The sequence below is a fragment of the Haemaphysalis longicornis genome, unplaced genomic scaffold (assembly GCF_048455015.1).
Source record: "Haemaphysalis longicornis isolate Haplotype H1 unplaced genomic scaffold, Haemaphysalis longicornis Haplotype H1 scaffold_1, whole genome shotgun sequence".
Lineage (NCBI taxonomy): Eukaryota > Metazoa > Arthropoda > Arachnida > Ixodida > Ixodidae > Haemaphysalis > Haemaphysalis longicornis.
In genome coordinates, this window is record NW_027526203.1 from 114,899,109 (window position 1) to 114,919,000 (window position 19,892).

The window sequence follows — 19,892 nt, forward strand, 5'->3', positions numbered from 1 at the left end:
CTCACTTGCTCAGCGTTTGAAGCTTTCTTTCTTTTGTTTTTGCGCTAGCGTCCGCGATCTTGTCATTCAGTCGGCAACAGAAGTTCTTAAGCAGAATGTTTGTACTGCACCACAGCACATGCTTCAGCAGGAGCTCACTCGTGCGGCCATCGTCGCAAGCATCGAAGTCGGAGCACTCTTCGTCGGCTAGCAACACCGCAGTGAGGTCAGTAGCTACCTGGCGCTGGTTGGGCATGCTCAAAAACTGCTCCTGCATCTTCGAGAGTTGCTCGACGACAGCGTAGTTGTAGGTTACAGCGTTCACTGCGAACATGGTAAGGTGCACAAGCCCTCCGCGGTCCATTTCTCTCACAAGCTCCTAGTGCTTCTCGTTCACAGAAACTCTTATCTCCTTATTAAGCGTCAGGAGGGCCCTACATTTTTCACACTTGAGCTTCTTCAATGTGGCATATACGGCGTATCCTGCCACATATACCAGGACGGGGATGACGTCTCTGATTTTCTGCAACGTTTCTTCAGTTACCACTACGTTGCAGAGAGGGACGGGTCTGCCTGTGTCCTTATCCAAGCCGTCCCACTTCTCATCTTTGTCAACAATACTTCCGGACGATCGGCTAGCCGACGGAAGCGTACTTTGAAGGCGCAGTTTGTGTTCGCATTCGTACACCTGCCTTATAGAGACGTGGTACTGTCCTCCAGCGAGCTGGCTGTACTTGCCGAAGCGGTCTTCGAGGCCATCCGACTGAATTTTTCCCAGGAGAACGTAGGACACGTTGAGTTCGTTGAAGCAGTATCGGGCGACCTCTATGAGTCCACTGGTTGTTTGGTGAAGAGCACCATGTGTCTCCGCTGTTAGCTTGCCGCTGTCGTAGCTGTTGGTCCTAGCTTTCCACTCGTCCAGGCAGTCCAAAACCTTGTAGAGGAAGTGCACTTTGGGATCATCCATTGAGAGCAATGGTTCTTGGAAGTTGTCCCGAAGCCTCTGTCCTTTGTGCTGGCGTCTTGACGTTTACAATCTTCCACCATTTCACCATGATGTCAATAAAGGTAGAGGTGCCCTCAACATGGCCAAGGCTGTGCTTTCCTGCTATGGCTCGAAGAGCTGGGGACAGTGTGTCGTTGAATATCTGGAGTGCGAGTTTCACGTTTTGTCTTTCGGTGGCCGAAGGAAAAAGGCTTTTTCGAGACAAAGTGTACGCAAATCTCAGCAGTTGTCCGAGTTCAAGATCATAAGCCTCTCTTAAGGTCTCAAACGATGCTGACAACATGCGGCCCCCTCCTTCTGTGTCGAATTCCGGAAACGAAAAACATCGCTGGTGGTTTTTCTGGTTTATCCAGTTATTCCGGATACATTTGAGCAGGTGCACTGTGTCTAGCACGTGGAAAAGTGGCCTTTGAGGATCACATGGGTGGGGATAAACAAAGTCCGATGTACCAGCGGGTGCACACGATGCGGATGGCTTGAACTTTGCCATTGCCTTTCCGTTCACTTTGTTGTTGTCAGTTACAACGCATATTATCTTGTAACCAATTTTCTCAAGGCCACAGATGACGTCCCTCAGCAAAGTGTGCAAAAACTCTCCATCAGCTCCACGTACGGGTACGATGTGGGCAACCTCCTTGAATTTGCCAGCAAGGCTTTGAACCATAAAGACAAGCGCACTGTTTGCTGGTTCCTTGGAATTGTGGGCCGCACCGGTGATGTTACCACCTTTATAGTCAAAAAAAGGCTTAATGTGAATCTCGTCCACCATCAGTACTGCAGTGCGTTGGAAATCATCCAGATCAGATAATTTTGTTGTCATGTACCTGAGGAAAGTGGCATCTTGGTGCTCTAACTGGGGATTCATTCCATACGACGAACATATGGACCTAATAGTCCCAGGGTGCGGCAGAGTGACATTTCCATAGCTAAGGATGTATTTATAGGCGTGGGGTGATATGGTAAAGAGAAGGCAGCAAAAGACCATAAATTCAGCTGAATAACGCCGCCTCATCTTATTCGCCAACAGCAGTTTGAACTGTTCACTCAGGAACTGGATCGCATGGGCCTTTTCCTCTGGTTGGGTTTCTGACAGAGTGTTCAGCAGGGAAGAAATGGTTTCAAGCACTTCTTTGAGTTTTCTGAAGGGGAATCAAGGCTGCTATTCCACTTCTTGACGCCGTCCAAAAATTACTTTAGAGCCCGCTTGCTGTCTGCGACAGGGGGAACCGACAAGCTGGTGCCCAATTTTGTCATCTTCCTCTTCATAAAATGGAACGCTATTCCAAGGTCGCCTTGTACAGTCACCGAAAATTTAATACACGGGGCTCCCTCTTCATCGATGTGCAGCAAAATTAGGTGGTCATTTTTTTCAATTACGTCCCAGAACGCACTCCTTTCGCACCGAACGTAACCTGCCAGGTCTTTCAGATGGAGAACTCTGTCAGCGTCCTCTTCGCTGTGAAAAGTCTCAACCGACTCTGCTCTAGCCTTCTGCATTGCCGGCTCTTCCAGCCGTATTCGCTTACTATCTGGGCTCTCCCGAGTAGCGTGCTCGGACGACAGGTAGGCCGGACAGTCTGGTAACCTGGTCGGAACTGCCCCCGGGCGAAGGCGCGGCTTTGGCAGCGGCGTAGTCACTGTACGCCCTGTGGCACCATCGACGTAAGAAGTGCTGTACAGAATGTCGTCGGGTGCGAAGTGGTGCGCACATACCTGAGAAAGAATATTACCTTCGAATCAGTAACAACTCTTTCAACAAGGTTCCATTATGCGTTAGGTAGACTGTATTTAACTCTTTCGTTGTGCGATAATGTGTGCAATGCTACTCCGTTGCAATCGCGCGAAAGACAATATTCTGGACGGTAAGGAGTTACTGACCCTGGAGTTCTGTGTAGGCTGAAAGTCTTCTCGACGTATCGCACGAATCCATTTGCGTCGCAACTCGTCCTCTTGCGGAAAACGAAACACAGGCACTTTACACTCTGGTGTGTAATTTCCGCGACACCGCGGAACTGAACACTTGCTCGGCATCAGAAATTTAGTGCGGCACCATCCCGGCAGAATGACAATTGACAGGCACGAAAGGAAGCGTGTTTACGATCATGCGCGCAGTACCGTGCACGTGGGCGCAGTGAGGAAAAAAAAGCTGACTGAGAACACGGCAGTTTCAGCATACAGGCGCTGTCGAAAATAGTGCGGGTTAGGTATCATTCAACCTCCGTCGAACTTGCTTGCAAATAAACGCTGCAACTTATAAATATAATTTTGTTATCTTTGTCCACAATTTACCGAACAATCTATTCTCATTGTACCGCAAAAAATACATGGATATTTGTTGTCACTGCGCGAACTGACACAAGCACGGGCATGCTGTGTGGCACTACTTGAACATCTTTATCCTGTAGGAAACTTGTTTTAAGGGGTGGATTTGAAACTTGTGGTAAGTTGTGGTTAGTGAACCTGGCCGCCCAGCCACTACAAAGGATAAGCCAGGAAGTTATGCTGAGTGGGCGCTACAATAGCGTTACATTCTTTTCGTCCCCTTCTCGTTGGGCTTTTATGGCCCCCTCGGGAGGCAATTGTGTCTCGCGACAATGTGTCTCGCGACAATGCTCGTCTTTCTTCTGCACGTAGCTACCTGTGCCGCGACAGGGGACAGTGGAAGGGGTGGCAGGGCCTCCGGGGAAGCTTGCAGGCGGCGCCAGAAGAAAAGTATTTCGGCTTTGCAGGGAAGACGACCCTGTGCTCTGCCAAGAAGCCGACTTTTTCAATCAGCCCCCGCCCGCCCCAGCCCGATGACGTAGGCCACGTCGCGCAAAAGAGAATTTCGGCTTTATAGTCTAGGTGGTGTTGGACAGGCCCGCGAAACGTGCGCGTCGCGGTTATAAGGCGCGGAGGAGAGGAGGCAGGTTCCCGGGCGAGGAGGAGCGACTGCGGCGGCGGGACAGTCGGTGCCCGCCGGCGCGTCGGCCCGCGAGGTGACGTCACGTGCGCGGGAAAGCGCGCTCGTTCGAACATCGCGCTCGCGGGAGGAGGAAAGGGGATCAAGCGAATCCTCACAAGCTCCCTGCCGAACATCAGGAATGCGGGCGTGAAGCCCGTGCACCGATTCACGCTTGTGCGCAGAGCGTGATGGTTCGATTTCACCGCAGAGCGGTGAAATCGAGTGGTGCGAGGTACATCAGCTCACAATTGAAGGTACGATAGTACTATAAGACCTTTTAGTTTCACGCCCCGAGTTTTTCGCGAATTGGGCTACGGAGCCTCTTTGCGGCCGCTGAATTTCGCGAGTGAAACCGAAGGATGAAACCGCAGCAACCAGCGTAGCCGTTTCACTACCACCGCTTGAACCGTTATTAAAATGAGGCTGTCTATGTCTCATTGATGGTCTATGTCGCCTCGAAAAAGCAATGCAGGAAAGCCAACTGTCTCTCGACGACGGTGATGTTTGTGAGTAAAGTGAGAGAAAAAAACGCTTCCCGTGGTCAGAATCGAAGCTGGCTCCAACGCGTTATGAAGCGGACGTCTATCTCATTGCGCAATTCCAACATGGTCAAAGCAGTTTGGATTTGGAGAGGAGTGCATGGACGTGCACATGTAATTAGTCAGAAAAATTATCCACTCCTCCACTCCGCAACGGTGGTTGAACACGAAGCTTTCTTCGCGTGAAATCAAAGGGCAAAGGGTCGATGTCAAATCCGGCGCGATCATAAGTTCAAAATGCGTGCGAGTCAAAGCTAAAGCTCACTGAGTCACAGTCAAAACTCAGACGACAAGGAATCGCTCACAAGAAAGCTTCGCCTTCAACCATCAATGTTCAGACAGTGAGATCCCGTTCAAACAGAGCTCCCTGCGGCACCAGAAGCTGCGTTTGTTCCACGTGGAAACTACCGGGTTATTCCCGAACGTCATTGACGGCGACAGGCACGCAGCCGGCTGGTAGGCTGAAAAAGAAAAGCGAAAGCATGACTAAAATGTTCGCCAGCAAAAACTTGTTCCTATATACTTTGGGCAGAGTGCGGGGGGAGGGGGGGATAAAGCAAGGTATATATGGTCATGACAGTATAAATAAACCTCAATATTTTTACTCCTTGTTTTCAAACAGCCGCGATTATAATGATTGGCCATAACACAAATATTCTCCCATTTTGCTTTCCCCACGTGCGTCTCGCAATTCACTCCGATTGTGTGGGCGATCAAAAATAATTAACCTGTGCAATGAGGAATGCAAGCGAAGTTACTGATTTGCAGCCGGGTGTTAATAAAAATCAGTTTCACGTACCCAATGCTGGGGAATGTTTCAAATCGTGGTATTCACGAAAATTACAGGCACGCAAAAGAGGTTTGATAGTACCCAAATTTTTGAAAATTTCGAGGCAAGCAGAGTGTTGGGTTAAGCGAAATGCAAAAAATGTATGGCCAGATCACTGGAATAAGAGCTAGTGCTGGTAACAAACGCTCCAATGCACAGGGACGCTTCCGGAATACAGGCAAAATAATTTGCAGAAAAAAATCAATTTTTTAGGTATTGCGGAAAAAGAACTGTGGGATGCTCGCCTGTTTCGCCTTCGCATCTGGTCCTAAAAAAGTGTTCTCGAGGTTCTCAATGCCGCATCAACTGTTGGTCGCCAACGCTATATTCTATCTTGCTGTGAAGCAGGCAAAGCATGTTTTTCTTGATCCTGCCGTTTTTGGCACTTCTTGAGATACGTCGTCGTCCACATGATCAGAAGCGTCTTCCCCAGCTATATCAACGATGTAGGCGTCAGGCAGCACTCCGCTAACGGGACATCGGCCGCGCACAGTGCGTACCCCGCGCAAATTTGCCGTTCGCGACGGTGTTCGGCGCGTAATGGGAGCTATGCTTTAACCGAGAGCTTATCAGCTGCCTGCAGCGGATGTTGCATTGCGTCCTCTTTGTCAATATTTCGAGATATCCGTGATCCCCGAAAAGACACACGGCAAAAAAAAGTTTCAACTTAACCGATATTTCGAGATATCCGAGTTAGAGTTATGGAGAAATCACTGTATCTGATGACTGAAGGTGATAAAACTTCGTATGCATGTGCACACGTCTTGCTTTTTTATTCGGCATTTACATTTAACAGATTCCCAGTTGACTGGATGTAACTGAGGGGGCCGCGAAGACGTGCGCTTAAGGGTTTCCAGATCAATGATGCGAAAGGTCAGAAGGCTCGAGCTGCTTTATTTACATACACGTACAGGGGACAACATCTTGGGAAACTTGCAAAGAAAGACGGTTCCAAAGAGCCATACAAAAAAGCGGAGCGCCGACACACCACACACACATTTTCACGCGCTGACTAATCCATCAGTTAACAACGGCGGGGGTATTCACAAAGAACGGTTGTTTGCTTGGTAATGTAGCTGAAGTCCCGCATGATGTTTCTAAGCTGGAAAACGATGCCGTTGCGGCAGTGCTCCCGAAGCCCCCGTGTATGTGTCGAAATCGGTTGGACACATACTCAGGGGCTAGCACACGATTCCGCGGTTTTTACAAGGCTCGATCCTTCATAATACGCGAAAACGTACTCCTGTCACTTCACGCTTCGGTTAAAACTCTTCGTACTGGTAAGAACCAACTTATTTGGCTAATCTGGTTTGTCGACAGAAACGGATAGGGTTCGAAAAGGGGCAGTTAAAATGGGCTGTACCCGCCCAGAAATAGGGCAGAACTACGAAGGCAGCAGCGGCACGGCAGAGCGCCGTCCGCCGCTGCCCATCGCGCCGGCCGGCCACCGCGCTCCGATTGACTGCAGCGCCGCCGCTGCATGCATCACGGAGGAGCCCCCTTCGCGGCCGGCGGACGGCAGACTAGCACATATTTCTAGGGACCATAATATAGCTCCCGCAGGGGCTATAAGAGTTGCGCGACCACCCGCCATCTTGTTATCCGGATTGCTGCAGGAAAGCCGCCCGCCGTGAGTGTAGGAGCCTCGCCGCAACGCTTCCGACGGCGGCCGACGCGCGGTGGGGGCGCTTCGGTCGGCGGCAGCTCAGGGCAGACCAACATGGTTACTGTTTCTGGACATAAAGGGAGCCTGTGACAACGTAGACAGGGGATTGTTGTGGCATATACTGGAAAAAGAGGGGATTGGGTCAGAATTTGTAGGGCTGCTATGGGCAATATATGAGGATAACAAGGCGCGTATTACATGGGAAGGGCGTACAGGCACAGAGCCCGTGTACATTCGAAGAGGTTTAAAACAGGGGTGCCCCCTTTCGCCATTGCTGTTCACACTTTACATTAGAGGAATGGAAAGACGATTGGAGGAGAGTGGATTAGGCTTTGACTTGTCGTACCGAAGCAATGGAGTGTTGGTTGTCAACGGATTCCGGGATTGATGTACGCGGACGATATAGTGTTGCTGGAAGATAATGTGAAAGACCTTAAAAAACTGGCCGACATTTGTGGTGATGAGGCAACGTACCTAGGCCTACATAACCCGCACAAATCTGGAGTCATGGTGTTTAAGGAGGAAGCACATACAGCACCACTAAGGATTCAACAGGAAGCCATACCATTAGTAAATAAGTACAAATACTTGGGGATCTGGCTTAATGACGGAAAAGACTACCTGAATGCCCATGAAGCACACCTCAAACTGAAGGGGAGACGAAACGCAGCAGTAATGAAACAGAGCATTTTGGGGATACAATAAGTACGAGGTAGTGCGAGGCATCTGGAAAGGGGTAATGGTGCCGGCGCTCACGTTCTCTAATGCCATATTATGCTTAAAGTCAGATATCCTAGCGGGACTGGAGGTTAACCAAAAGGCAGTCGGCATATTAGCACTGGGAGCTCACAGTAAGACTATAGAGTCTATTCACATGACGTCACAGCAGGCCAAAAAGCATGTTGGCAACTCAGGTTCGACGTTCCCGGGCGGCCGACGCCATAACGTTGGCGGCACTCGCAGGGGCGCACAGCCGGGCCGGCCGAGCCACAGCCAAATAGTGTAAATGGTGTAAATGCGCGAGCGTTGTTGTTATCGTGCGCGGCATTGACGGTTGTCTGATCATGGTTGATGGGCCTTCGTTCAGCTTGAGTGCTTATGCCTTGAATTTGGGGCCAGGCGCCAAAAAGCGTTACGAAGAAAAAGTAGCGATGTGCGGCGGCGTGGATCCGTTGCTGCTTGGAGACTCCGACCTGTGTACCGACGCTACGCTTCTGCCTACATTGGAAGACTCGGACATAAAGGACTACCTCGTTCACGGGACAAGTTTCGTGACACACGAACAATTTAAGGCCACTAAGTCGCTAGCGGTGCACAATTATGTGACCAGTGGCTTCGTTCAGCAGCCGCGGTTGAAGCAAGTTGGCGACCGCGTCATTGTGCGCGGAAAGGTAAGCACTTTTGTTAAGTTTTAAAGTGGCCTTGCCAATATCACCTTGGAGTAACCGCTGCGGCTACCTTTGTAATTTCGTACGACAGAAACACCGGTCCTCTAAAGTAGAGATGCTGTAATTCTAAAACGTGTGAGACATGCGTAAGTTTCGAGCGCCGTTGCTCCTCGCCCCGTACCGGGCGAGGAGCGACGCCGGTTTAGACTTGTTTGCTTTGACACGTTTCAGCGCTGTTTCAAACGTTAAATGCTCCTTCAAGCTCAAAATCGTGCGTTTTCGAACCACAGCATCGAAATCCCCGAATGAACTTCACCACGAAGCCGTGTTACGTTTTCCGCGATCGGGTATGACACCGCAGTTAAACGGGAACTCTCTTAACACAGCACCACAACTGAAATGTTTTGTAGTGGAAAAAGTACAGTAAGATGGCAGCTAGGTAAATCAATATTCGACAATTTGCATGGAGCACAATGTACACGTTATCCTTCTCCAACATTGGCTTTCCCTACTAGCTCCAAGAAACTTAATGCGATCAACATCAGTCTGAGTGACTGTAGTAGCCTTCACACAAGTTTTGTTATTGATACAACTGCCACTAGTGTTGATGGGTTTGTCTGCACTGAGCTAAACATGTGATTCCATCACTGTTTTCACGACATCTACATTCGCAGGTGAATCACTCCCAGGCCCTGTCTACGGAGCCACTGGAGCCATGGGTGCTTCTGAAAAAAGATGGAAAAGTAGAGGTGGGCCACTGCACTTGCATGGCGGGACTTGGGGAAGCCTGCTCTCACGTCAGTGCTGTTCTGTACTACTTGGAGGCAGCTGTCAGGCATCGAGATGGCCAAGCATGTACTGACAAGGAAAACGGATGGCTTCCACAATATTTAAGTAATGTGCCTCCTGCGAAGCTTTCAGAGATTGATTTTTCATCGGCAGCCATGAAGAAGCGAAGGCTTGACGGAGCTAGCAAAACAACAAGAAAAAAGGCAAAAGCACCGATTGATAAACCCTCAGCCGAAGAGTGGAAGGCATTCCTGGATGAAATCAAAGATTCCGGGACACAGCCTACCATACTTTCTGTCACAGAAGGTTCCTGCGATGAATTTATACCTGTTGCGGTGAAATACTCATCGGCCATCCTTGGAAACCTCACAAGGAATAAGCCTGCAACGTGGGATGAGGTGCAGGAGGAGAGTCGGATGTTCGCACAAGCTTTCAAGGTGGAAACAGAGGTATGCAGTAGAGCCAGCTTTCTTATCGCGGAAGGTTGGATGGCTTGAATAGAGGGGTTTTGAAACATGTCGGGAAAGTGCATCGTTGGGAATCCCTTTTGGATTTCAGTCAGAAGCTAGGCACATCTCCCATCTTCACGTGTGTGCAACATTGCAGGGTAGTGAGGTGCATACTGTGTCAGTGGCAATGTTAGCTGTTATGTCGGCCGGACGGTGCGGCCGAACGGATGCACCACACCACACATCGTAGCCCAGACGAACGGAAGTCTTTATTGAAGGATGTCTGTCCTATATATATACATACTATAACGAGTGTGGCGCCACATCTTGGCGTCTACAGATAATCGCAGATGAGTGGCGGCACCTGGTGCTATTGCACGACACTAAATCTTTCCCTCCCTGGGAAGAAACGTATGAATCATTAGAAAGTCCAGTCCGCACAAAGCAATCACAATTGCAGTCACTGTCTGTACACAGAAATCACAAAACAGTCACTATCTGTGTGAACACTCACTGCTCTCAAATCACTGCACGTAATCTTGGAAGCGCACTGGAGGTCTGCGATTTCTCCTTGGCCGGTCAGGCGGTGGCTCGACATCTAGTCCATTGCCCTCTACCGGTACACTGCACTCCTCCGTGCGAGAGCCTGAAGCCAGGCTATGCGGTTGCGAACCTTGCGGCTGTGGTGGGCTCGGCGGCACGGGTAGTGGTACAGGGCGTGAAGGAGACGCAAGTTGATCAGCGGAACTCGCTTCCTGCGTTTGATGCGGAGCAGCAGGCGTAGTGATCCAAGTCTTCGATGGTACATCTCTACTGTGACAGTCTGTCAATGGGGGCATGTCGTGCGCGCCAGAGATGTCTATGTTAGTTTCTTGCTCTGGCGACGCCTCTTTTGGTACCGCTGACAGCTGCGAAGCGTTCCAGGTTCGACCGTCTTCCAGATAGAAAGACCAGCGGCCGATTCTTTTGAGGATTTTCAATGGTGGTCCATAACTTGGAGTGCCCTTTGGTCCGGGAATTGGTTTTTTCACTCGTGCGTAGGTGCCAACTTGGAACTTGGGGACCCTAGCAGCTCGCCGTTGATCATCGTAGGCCTTGCTCTGCCGTTGATGCTCTGCGACTCTTTTCCTGAGCACGCTCATCTCCCGCGATGGATTTGTGCTGAAGTCGGCCGTAGGCTGACCAATTACATCCAGCGATGTTCTCATGTGTCGGCCATGTAGAAGAACGGCCGGTGAGAGACCGGTGGTGCTGTGAGGGGTGGCTCTGTATACTCCCAAGTATTCAGTCACAGTTGCCTTCACTGGACGCTGCTCCATCAGGGCCAGTTGAATGTACGACTTCAATACACGATTAAATCTTTCCACTAGACCATTTGCCTGTGGGTGGTATACGGCAGAAAAGATGTGCCTGATTCCACGGTCTTCAAGGAAGGATTCAAATTCCCTCGATGTGAACTGTCTGCCGTGATCAGACACTATCTCTGTCGGGTAACCCTCACGTGCGAAGAGTGAGAGTAGAAACTTCGTCACCGTGCGGGAGGTAACATCAGCGCAAAAAGCCACTTCTGGCCATTTCGAAAAATAGTCAACTACTGAAATGGCGAATCTGCAGTCTGTAGGTGCACGCTCGAAAGGACCAACAATGTCAATAGCTATCTTGTCCCAAGGTTTGTCAGGAAGAGGGATTGGCTGCAGTGGTGTGGGCGAGTTCTTGGCACTTTTGTCCGCGCTCTGACAAATGGCACAACTGCGGATAGTTGTTTCAACGTGTTTGTCTAACCCTGGCCACCAATACTTCTCTCGTAGGCGTTGTTTGGTTTTCATGATACCAGGGTGTGATTCGTGAGCCAGCTGGACAAAAGTGGCTGTGAGCTTGGCGGGGACTACGATGCGCTCAGTACGCAAGAGTATGCCATCAACCACTGTCAACTCCTTTCGGACTTCATAGTAGGGAGTCAGGTTAAGTGCCAGGTTTTTGCGTGGCGGCCACGATGTCTGTACGTAACGGGCAACGTCTTGGAGAGTGCTATCCTCCGCGGTTGCATGCTTCAGTTAATCGTGATGTACACACATTACCAGAGACACTATTTCTTCTTCTGACTCGGGGCCACCTTCAGTGTCTGGAAGAGGTAGCCGGGACAAGGCATCAGCTACCTTGTTGTGCTCACCACGCCTGTACTGCACCGTGAAGTTGTACCGCAGTAACCGTGCAGTCCATCTTGCTATGCGGAGTGGTCGCTGTCCTGTGCCTTGAGCAGAAAGCAGGGCTACTAGAGCTTGGTGATCCGTTTGCAGAGTAACTGGAGGACCCCATAGGTACACATGCCATTTCTCTAGAGCCCACAAGCAAGCTAGAGCCTCACGTTCACCAGTCGAGTACTTCCGTTCTGCTTCCGTCAATGTTCGTGACGCGAATGCCACAGTTCGAATGTGCCGACCATCAACTTGTTGCAGTACCGCACCTAAATCATATGCGGATGCATCGGTGGCTACAATTACGGGAAGTGCTGGATCGAACATTTGTAGTACCCTGTGGGAGGCTAGGAGGTTCTTTACTCTTGTAAGACTGTTGTCAGCAGCAGTGTCCCAGTTAAAAGGAGTGTCCTCTCGAAGAAGTGTGCGCATGGGCTCCACTTCCTCTGCTAGGCGTGGAACAAATCTAGCATAGTATTCTACTAGTCCCAGGAACGACCGGAGCTTGCCAGCATCTGTAGGGGTGGCAGCGTGAACAATGGCGTCAACTTTGGTCTGAAGGGGTGCTACTCCTTCGGCGCTAACGCGGTGACCAAGAAACGAGAGTTCGGATGCGTTGAAAACACATTTGTCATTTAGCTTGAGCCCAGCGTGTGAAATTCGTTGCAGGACTTCCTCTAAGTTCCGCATGTGCTCTTTCTCCGACTTGCCAAAGATGATGACGTCGTCCAGGTAGCAGAGAACGCCTTTGCATACCTGTAGAATTGACGTCATGAGTTGCTGGAATGCTGCTGGTGCTGAGGAGGCCGAAACATACTCTCTTAAATCGGAAAAGGCCATCGTGCGTTATGAACGCTGTAATATCTCTACTGTCTGGATGAAGCAGAACCTGGTAGTATGCGGAGGCCAAATCCAACCTAGAAAAGTAACGGGCACCGTTCAGGGCATGCAGCAACTCTTCTGTGTGTGGCAGGGGAAAGCTGTCGACCACCACAGCTTTGTTATCTTCACGGAGGTCTACGCAGATGCGAATGCTGCCATCTTTCTTGCGAGCTGCAACAATAGGGGAAACCCACTCTGACGCATTTACGCATTCAATGACATCAGCAGAAAGTAGGTTCCTCAGTTCGTCGCTGACTGCTTCTCGCACTGAAAGTGGTAGGCGTCTGAGCTTCTGCGTGACAGGAGCTACCGACTGTTTGAGCTTGACCCGATGCTGGACACCTTTGGCAAGTCCTAGCTCCGGTGAAAACAAGTGTCCGAACTTGGCCCATAATGAAGTAGGCATACCAAACTTGGGTGGACCCAGTGGTGGCTTCGTGGTGGGCGGAGACAATTTGTTTGTGTTCTGCGAATGCATTTCGGGGCGTAGCATTTTGGGGCCTTTTGTGTCGACGTTCGGTTCAGTGGCCATATTAAGGCAGCGCAATTCTGTGCGTACAATCTGGAGACCAAGAGCTTTTACAGCATCAATACCCAGGAGTGATGTTCCACCTGGTGTAACGTGAAACGTTACCACAGCCGTTTCTGATTTTTACGTTACGAGGGCGGTGAACTGGCCATGCACAGGAATTTTCCGACGTGAAAAATCCAGCAACGTTATTTGCGACTTTTTCAGCTCAACTTGGTCTCTGAACCGGCTCCTAAAGTTATGTTCTCCCATTATCGACACAGCTGAGCCAGTGTCGACTAAGAATGTTATGATGCACGGGCGTGATGCCAGAGCAACAGGTTGAACCCCGACATCAACGTAGACGCCCGTACGCTTCTCAGAGTGAACAGTAAGAATGTTCACGACACTCTCAGCGTCTTCCTCTGAAACGATTTCGGCAACTCGAGCCGGGCGTCTTCCACGTCCGCGACGCGAATTTCGGCAGTACTGTTGAAAGTGGCCTCGGCGGCCGCACGCGAAGCAGGCTCGACCGCGGGCTGCACAGGCTGACGGCTGGCAGTTTTGTGCGCCGTAGTTGCCGCACACGTTTGTGTTTACGGAGTACGGGACGACGGCGCTAACAATCTCCGGCGCAGGCGGACGAACGAAGCCGGAGCGCGAAGAGCTAGGCGTACTACGTCGGTCGGTACTGCTGGACTGGCGTACATGTCTGCGACGGCCTGCCGGGTTGCGTCCGCGGTTATGTTGTGGTACTACTCGATCCACAGGGGCTGTTCCGAGAGCTTCGGATTCGCGCTGCACTTGCTCGCGAAGAAGCGCTATCTCCACGGCGCGGTCAAACGTGAGCGCGTCACCCTCGAGCAATAGCCGCTCCCGTAGGCGCGGGCATGTGACCCCGGCGACGAACTGGTCGCACAGATTTGTATCCGCTTGCGCGGCAAAGTTGCATGACGAAGCCAGTTCGCGAAGCGCGAGAGCAAACTCCGATATCGGCTCACCGTGCAGTTGACGACGGTCACGGAAGCGATGTCGCTCGACGCGTACGTTGCAAGTAGCGGAAAATTGTCCAGCCATGGCTTGAACAGCTGCGTCGTACTCGTCCGGTGGCTGTGCGAGCTCAGCATCGGCTTGTTTGATCTCTGTTGTTCCAACTGCAGCGGTGGTTGCAGAAGGCGTAACCGTCTGAAGGGGGGCGGTTCCCGCACTCGGATGCGCGGGCGGGTGGTCTGGGGCGTTCGATGGTGGTGGCGGTGGCAGGGCGTCGAAAATTCGTTGTCCTTCGGGTCCGAGGCAGTGCAGAAGGAGGGCTCGGCGGCGGGCCGCCGATAGCTCAGACGCTCCAGAGGCGAGCGTGAAGTTTTCGAACAGGCGCAGCCATCGCGGCCAGGGGATGGCGGGCGTGCCTGGTGAAACGAGGAACGGCGGCGGCGGCGAAATTCCGGGTAGCATCCTCGTCGCCAGTTTGTTATGTCGGCCGGACGGTGCGGCCGAACGGATGCACCACACCACACATCGTAGCCCAGACGAACGGAAGTCTTTATTGAAGGATGTCTGTCCTATATATATACATACTATAACGAGTGTGGCGCCACATCTTGGCGTCTACAGATAATCGCAGATGAGTGGCGGCACCTGGTGCTATTGCACGACACTACATTAGCCCACATTGCTCTTTATCAATGTGCCTGCTAAAATGTTATCGCGATGAGCTTTAGTACTTTTGAACTTCTACAAGCTCATTAATGGCCAGAGTATATTACGCAAAGATGAGGCTCAACCTACACCTAGTAGTGCCTCTGGAAGGTAATGCGCAAAGGGTGCACAAAGGTTGAATAAAAACATGAATAGTGTGTGCAGGTGCACCATGTGTTTAGGCTCCCATTTGAAGGAGCCTAAAGTGCCGAGTCTTGGGGGTGTTTCCACCTCACTTGTTGTTTGCACATTTGTGTGTAATTATGGCAGCCGCCGTGGTCTTTTTTTCCCAAATCATTTTCTTTTTCACTGTTGATGAGCAGCCGCCCAGAGTGAACTTATCTGCTTTGTGACCATGCTTAATTTGCTTTTTTACAACGCAGGCAAGCATTGCTGTTGAGAAGGCGACAAAGCAGCAGGCTGCCTCAGCATTGTGGTTCAGATTCAGAGCAGGGCGAATCACTGCATCGATGGTGCATGCTGTCTGCCGGACAAGTTTGACTCGTCCATCCGTCTCCATTGTGAAGCGGATTTGTTACCCGGAGGAGAGCAGCTTTTTTTCTCCTTCCACGGACTGGGGACGCCGCAAGGAGGATGTCGCCAGACAAGCATATGTGGCTCAAATCTCAAAGCATCACAGTTCTTTTAAGTGTGAGGCTGCTGGTGTGGACATTTCCACAGAATACCCTTACATAGCGGCGAGCCCTGGTGGCCTCATTTCATGTGATTGTTGTGGTAAGGGGCTGCTTGAAATTAAGTGCCCTTATTCAGCAGGCTCAGTACAGAATGTTTTGAACAAGAAAGATGGATGTTTAGAATGCCCAAACAGTGGTGCAGTTAATCTGAAAAGGTCACATGCTTACTTTTGCCAGGTGCAAGTGCAGATGCTGGCATGCCAACGCACCTTTTGCGATTTCATGGTGTGGACCCCACAAGACTGGCACGTAGAGCGCATTCTTTTTGACTATACGTATTGCATGGAGGTAGTGCAAACATGCAAGAGCTTTTTCGAAAAAGTTCTGCTCCCAGAGCTGATGTTCAAACATTGGACGGCACTTCCTGTCCAATCAACAGCCAGTGATGTAGATGAGGAGGAGGAGGGTGATGGGGGTGTTGCGCAATACTGCTACTGCGGCGGTGAAGAATATGGAGACATGGTTGAGTGCAGTGGCAAAGACTGCATAGGCAAATGGTTTCATTTTTCATGTGTGAAACTAAAACGGGCACCAAAAGCTGAGGTGTGTCACTGCAGAGACTGCAAGCCCTGGAAAACAAAATAACTGCTGCTACAATGGTAACTACGCTTAGTTTAATATTTTTAGGAATTGCAGCGTTATCAGTATACAATTGTGCAACTACTGTGGAATAGTTTTGTGGTGCTCATTGTTATAATTTTACTGAAGCTTTTTTTTCCTTCAGGAGGACATACTTGTTATAGACGGTGTGCTGTAACAGGTGCAGGTGTACTGCTGCACGTTTGGAAGGGCACTTTGATGCATATTCTTTGTTGACATCTTAGCACGAGGATGGCGTGAATTTGCTGTTTGTGAAGTGAATTGCCCTTTTGTGAGCAGTTTTGCATTTAAAGCAGGAATTTGCCCTCATTGAGTAAATAAAAGGCAACAACTGTCAACACCAGAGTTGCCACTGGAAGGAAGTCTTGTATTGAGCGCTGTGCCGTGAACCAGTCAGGTGTTCTAGTTCCTTTTCTTGGCACTCGTGTTCATAAATGTGTGTAGCAGGGTTCATGTTGTTTCTAATATTTATAGATTTCTTGTTTTGCACATATTGAAGCAACCTATTCAGTGCCAGTCCTATTGCATGCGTAAAAAGTGTATCTTCAGTTAAAGCTACACAAACAGGTGTGAGAGGAGGAAATGTTTATTACAATAGTAAATTTCGATCACAAGAAAGCAACAGAGCAAAAGCATATGTACAAGTTTCAATAGGGAAGCATGTGACACCTAGAGAATGGTGACACCTAAAAAGGCTGCTGTGCCCCTCAGTGCACGAAAACAGAAGGCGACATCAATGTTCGTAGTCATTAACAAAATGCTCTCTCGTTTACCCTGATCGCATGGCTCACATGATGCCAAGGCATAAAGGAATTACATGATACCAGCAACTACAAAAAACAGACTGGCAGCTCATAACCAAAGTTTGTCTTCCGCTATCCTGGGTGTTTGCCGACAGGTCAGGGGAAAAACTGCAGGCACGTATGATTGTAGGGTTTAAAGCGCCGATGCAACGCAGGCAATGGGGTGCGCCGTAGCGGAGGGCTCCGGATTAATTTTGACCACCTGGAGATCTTTAAGGTGCGCCGAAACCTCGTACACGAGCTTTTTTGCTTTTCGCCTCCATCTGAACAGTGGCTGGGAATCGAACCCGCGTCCTCGCGCTCAACGCCTTAGCCACTGTGCCACCGCGGCGGGTAGGCACGCATGACTGAGATCTTGGATCTGTACACGATTTGCCACCAAAGAAAGAGCACTGCATATTCTTAGCCTTTGCCAGCTACCGCTCCATTCCAGAGGCACAAAGTAAAACATACACACAAAACCGTCTCACGTACGCGGACATACGACGAAATGTAAACAAGCACTCCTTAGCGCGCTGCACACTGCGTATCCGTCTTGTTCACTGGTTATGAAGGGACGAACATGGTAAAAATTGCAATAACTTTCTTTCTAGAGGAGAATTAAAGTGTTTGCAGAGTTCACAACATAACACTTCTTGCACTCACCCGAAGTCATTGTCGCAGCATACCTACACCAGCATTGTCTGCTTTGCTGCCTGCGCTGTAGTTTGAGAAGCACCCACAAGTCAGTGCTGCAGTCTTGTTGCACAGTCCATATAAATAAAGACTAGATATCCATCCCTCGATTTCTAGGACAGTCTGCCCTCAATGGCACCATTATTCAAAGGGCACAACGGACTTGCTCAAATTTGTTAATGCAGAGCACACAGCCACTGTTTTGTCCAGCTGCGGGATCTCGTTCCCATTTCGCACCACAAGCATATCTGTGGGAATGGTGCTGGAAAGGATTGCGTACTTCTGGCGCAGCACACCAATCACACGCTCAACATGAATGCGGACATTCGCCAGCTTGCGCGTCCTCTCTACCTCCCAGGCAGATAGCTGAGGCTTACCTCTGGTGAACGCTGGCACTTCTAGTTTTGCACAATGCAAGCCTACTGCATCGCCAATGGTAAAGCCTCGGTCAGCTAGCACGCTATCCCCTGGTAACAGGTTGTCCAGTATTCCGCAAGATTCTGTCACCTTCCTGTCACTTGTCCTGCCTCCCCAGCCTTCAGAGATGAAAGTTATGACTCCCAGGGGGGCTATACCTATTAAAAACGTCACTGTATTGTGGTTCTTGTAACGGGACCATGTCTGTGCTCTTGGAAGTGTGGAGGATGGCCTATTGATGAACACTTCAAAGCAGTCAACGATAACTGCTACCCTTGTTCCGAATGCCTGTCGCAAGCACATCGGCATGGTGCGTTGCAGGTGTTCCCGTTCCGGCCACTTCACAAGTTTGTTTAGGCGCACGTGCATCACGGAGAGCCATTGTTCCACAACCCTCATTGCTGTTGCTTGGCTGACCTGCAGAAAGAAAGAACTGTATGAATAATGACATTCGCATTTCTTGTCTTTAGGTAACAACTGCACCCAACGAAGCTTTGTTTTTAAATTCCTGCTATGCGTGTACACCACTTACATTGAACCGATAAGCCAGGTCTTGCAGTGGTACACGAAGCCGGAGCCTCATGAGCGTCAGGAGCATTTCTTGAAACCTTGTGAGCACATTCCTTGGTCCGGATGGAATACTTTTCTCAAGCAGGTTGAAAAGTGCGAGTAACATGGCAAAACGTGGGAGCCCCGTGTAAAATTTCACCCGATTGCGGTCCTGTTCAAACATGGCTTGCGTGATCTCGAGCCTTTGCAGTTTCTCCTTTGCTTCCTGCAACTGTGTTCTGAGGGCAGCGTTGTCTTTTTTCAGGCACTCAACAATGCTTGAACTCTCCTCTGTTTGGGTAGTGCTATCCTGTAATGCTGGAACATGAAAATACATAAGTAAAGGAGCAAATTTTAAGACCTTCATATTTTGCATTGTACTTAAGCTTAGCGCACTGCATAAAATTTTGTGTAAAATGGTAGACTTACAAGGGCCCCGCACGGGGCACCTTGAGTATTCATGGTGACGGTGTTGGCGACACCGCGGACCCCGAGCCCCCAACATAAACTGTAACCTACCGTGGTGATGTGTTTAAAGGTGAAGAGTAGAAGCCTCAAACGGTGGCCGTCGGAGCCCAGGTCAAGCTCCGGCGGATGGGCTCCTTGTCTGTCTACCAGGCAGGGAGCTCCGGGACCTCTCAGGCTATCAGGGTAAGGTTTGAGAAGAAAGTACCCCCGTCCCCTGCTTCTATTACATGCCCTATGGTAAATCGTAAAACCCCCCCCAAACATGATCGGACCTTGAAAAGGGTCCGCACCGAAGAATCTTTTCCACGTCTTCCTGCCATCAACTCACCGAAACCTGACAACTACCCACGTTTTTTGATAGTTGAATCGGTTGACAAATCCAAGCCTCTTTCCTCACAATCTGTATTTCTTGTATCCAAGTTTCTTGAATCTATCCTAGGCAACACATACAATGCTAAAAAACTAAGAACTGGCGAGGTCCTAGTTGAGGTTAACTCACAGAAGCAAGCCACAACTCTCATGAGTCAAACCCGCATGGCAGACCTGGATATCAGAGTCACACCCCACCGCAGCCTCAACAGCTCCCAGGGTGTGATATCTGAGCCAGACCTCCTAACCGAGAAAGAGACCGATCTGCTCGAAGGCCTAAAAGATCAAGGCGTGACAGCAGTAAGGCGCATCGTCATTAGGAGAGATAACAAAGAAATAGCCACCAAACATCTGATTCTGACTTTTGACCGCTGCACACTGCCCGAGCATATCAACGCAGGTTTCATCCGTTGTTCTGTCCGGCCATACATCCCGAACCCGCGGCGC

General features: G+C 50.1%; 3 protein-coding genes across 3 annotated transcripts; all 3 read right to left on the minus strand.

Annotated features, from left to right (window-relative positions):
- Window positions 1–358: 358 nt before the first annotated feature.
- On the minus strand, window positions 359–1,079 carry LOC144147055 (uncharacterized). Its single transcript, XM_077679121.1, has one exon. It carries the CDS (start codon window positions 944–946, stop codon window positions 359–361), a length of 588 nt encoding a protein of 195 aa, XP_077535247.1. The 5' UTR covers window positions 947–1,079.
- Window positions 1,080–10,202: 9,123 nt separating this feature from the next.
- On the minus strand, window positions 10,203–14,826 carry LOC144147123 (uncharacterized). Its single transcript, XM_077679226.1, has 3 exons — window positions 13,549–14,826; window positions 12,674–12,837; window positions 10,203–10,412 (listed from the first exon to the last, which is right to left on the minus strand). The coding sequence occupies exons 1-3, from the start codon at window positions 14,624–14,626 to the stop codon at window positions 10,203–10,205; spliced, it is 1,452 nt and encodes a 483-aa protein (XP_077535352.1). The 5' UTR covers window positions 14,627–14,826.
- Window positions 14,827–17,619: 2,793 nt separating this feature from the next.
- On the minus strand, window positions 17,620–18,792 carry LOC144147211 (uncharacterized). Its single transcript, XM_077679316.1, has 2 exons — window positions 18,592–18,792; window positions 17,620–18,476 (listed from the first exon to the last, which is right to left on the minus strand). Exons 1-2 carry the CDS (start codon window positions 18,790–18,792, stop codon window positions 17,784–17,786), a joined length of 894 nt encoding a protein of 297 aa, XP_077535442.1. The 3' UTR covers window positions 17,620–17,783.
- Between the last annotated feature and the right edge of the window lie 1,100 nt (window positions 18,793–19,892).

What these genes read in the sequence shown, in the direction of transcription:
- LOC144147055 (XM_077679121.1), bottom strand. Translation starts at nt 946, where the DNA reads ATGGATGATCCCAAAGTGCACTTCCTCTACAAGGTTTTGGACTGCCTG.
- LOC144147123 (XM_077679226.1), bottom strand. Translation starts at nt 14,626, where the DNA reads ATGCTACCCGGAATTTCGCCGCCGCCGCCGTTCCTCGTTTCACCAGGC. An exon ending in TACTGTTCACTCTGAGAAGC is followed by an intron (nt 12,838 to 13,548) that starts GTACGGGCGTCT and finishes CTATTGTTGCAG; the next exon opens with CTCGCAAGAAAGATGGCAGC. An exon ending in TGGCCTCCGCATACTACCAG is followed by an intron (nt 10,413 to 12,673) that starts GTTCTGCTTCAT and finishes CCCCATTGACAG; the next exon opens with ACTGTCACAGTAGAGATGTA.
- LOC144147211 (XM_077679316.1), bottom strand. Translation starts at nt 18,792, where the DNA reads ATGTTTGAACAGGACCGCAATCGGGTGAAATTTTACACGGGGCTCCCA. An exon ending in ACCTGGCTTATCGGTTCAAT is followed by an intron (nt 18,477 to 18,591) that starts GTAAGTGGTGTA and finishes TTCTTTCTGCAG; the next exon opens with GTCAGCCAAGCAACAGCAAT.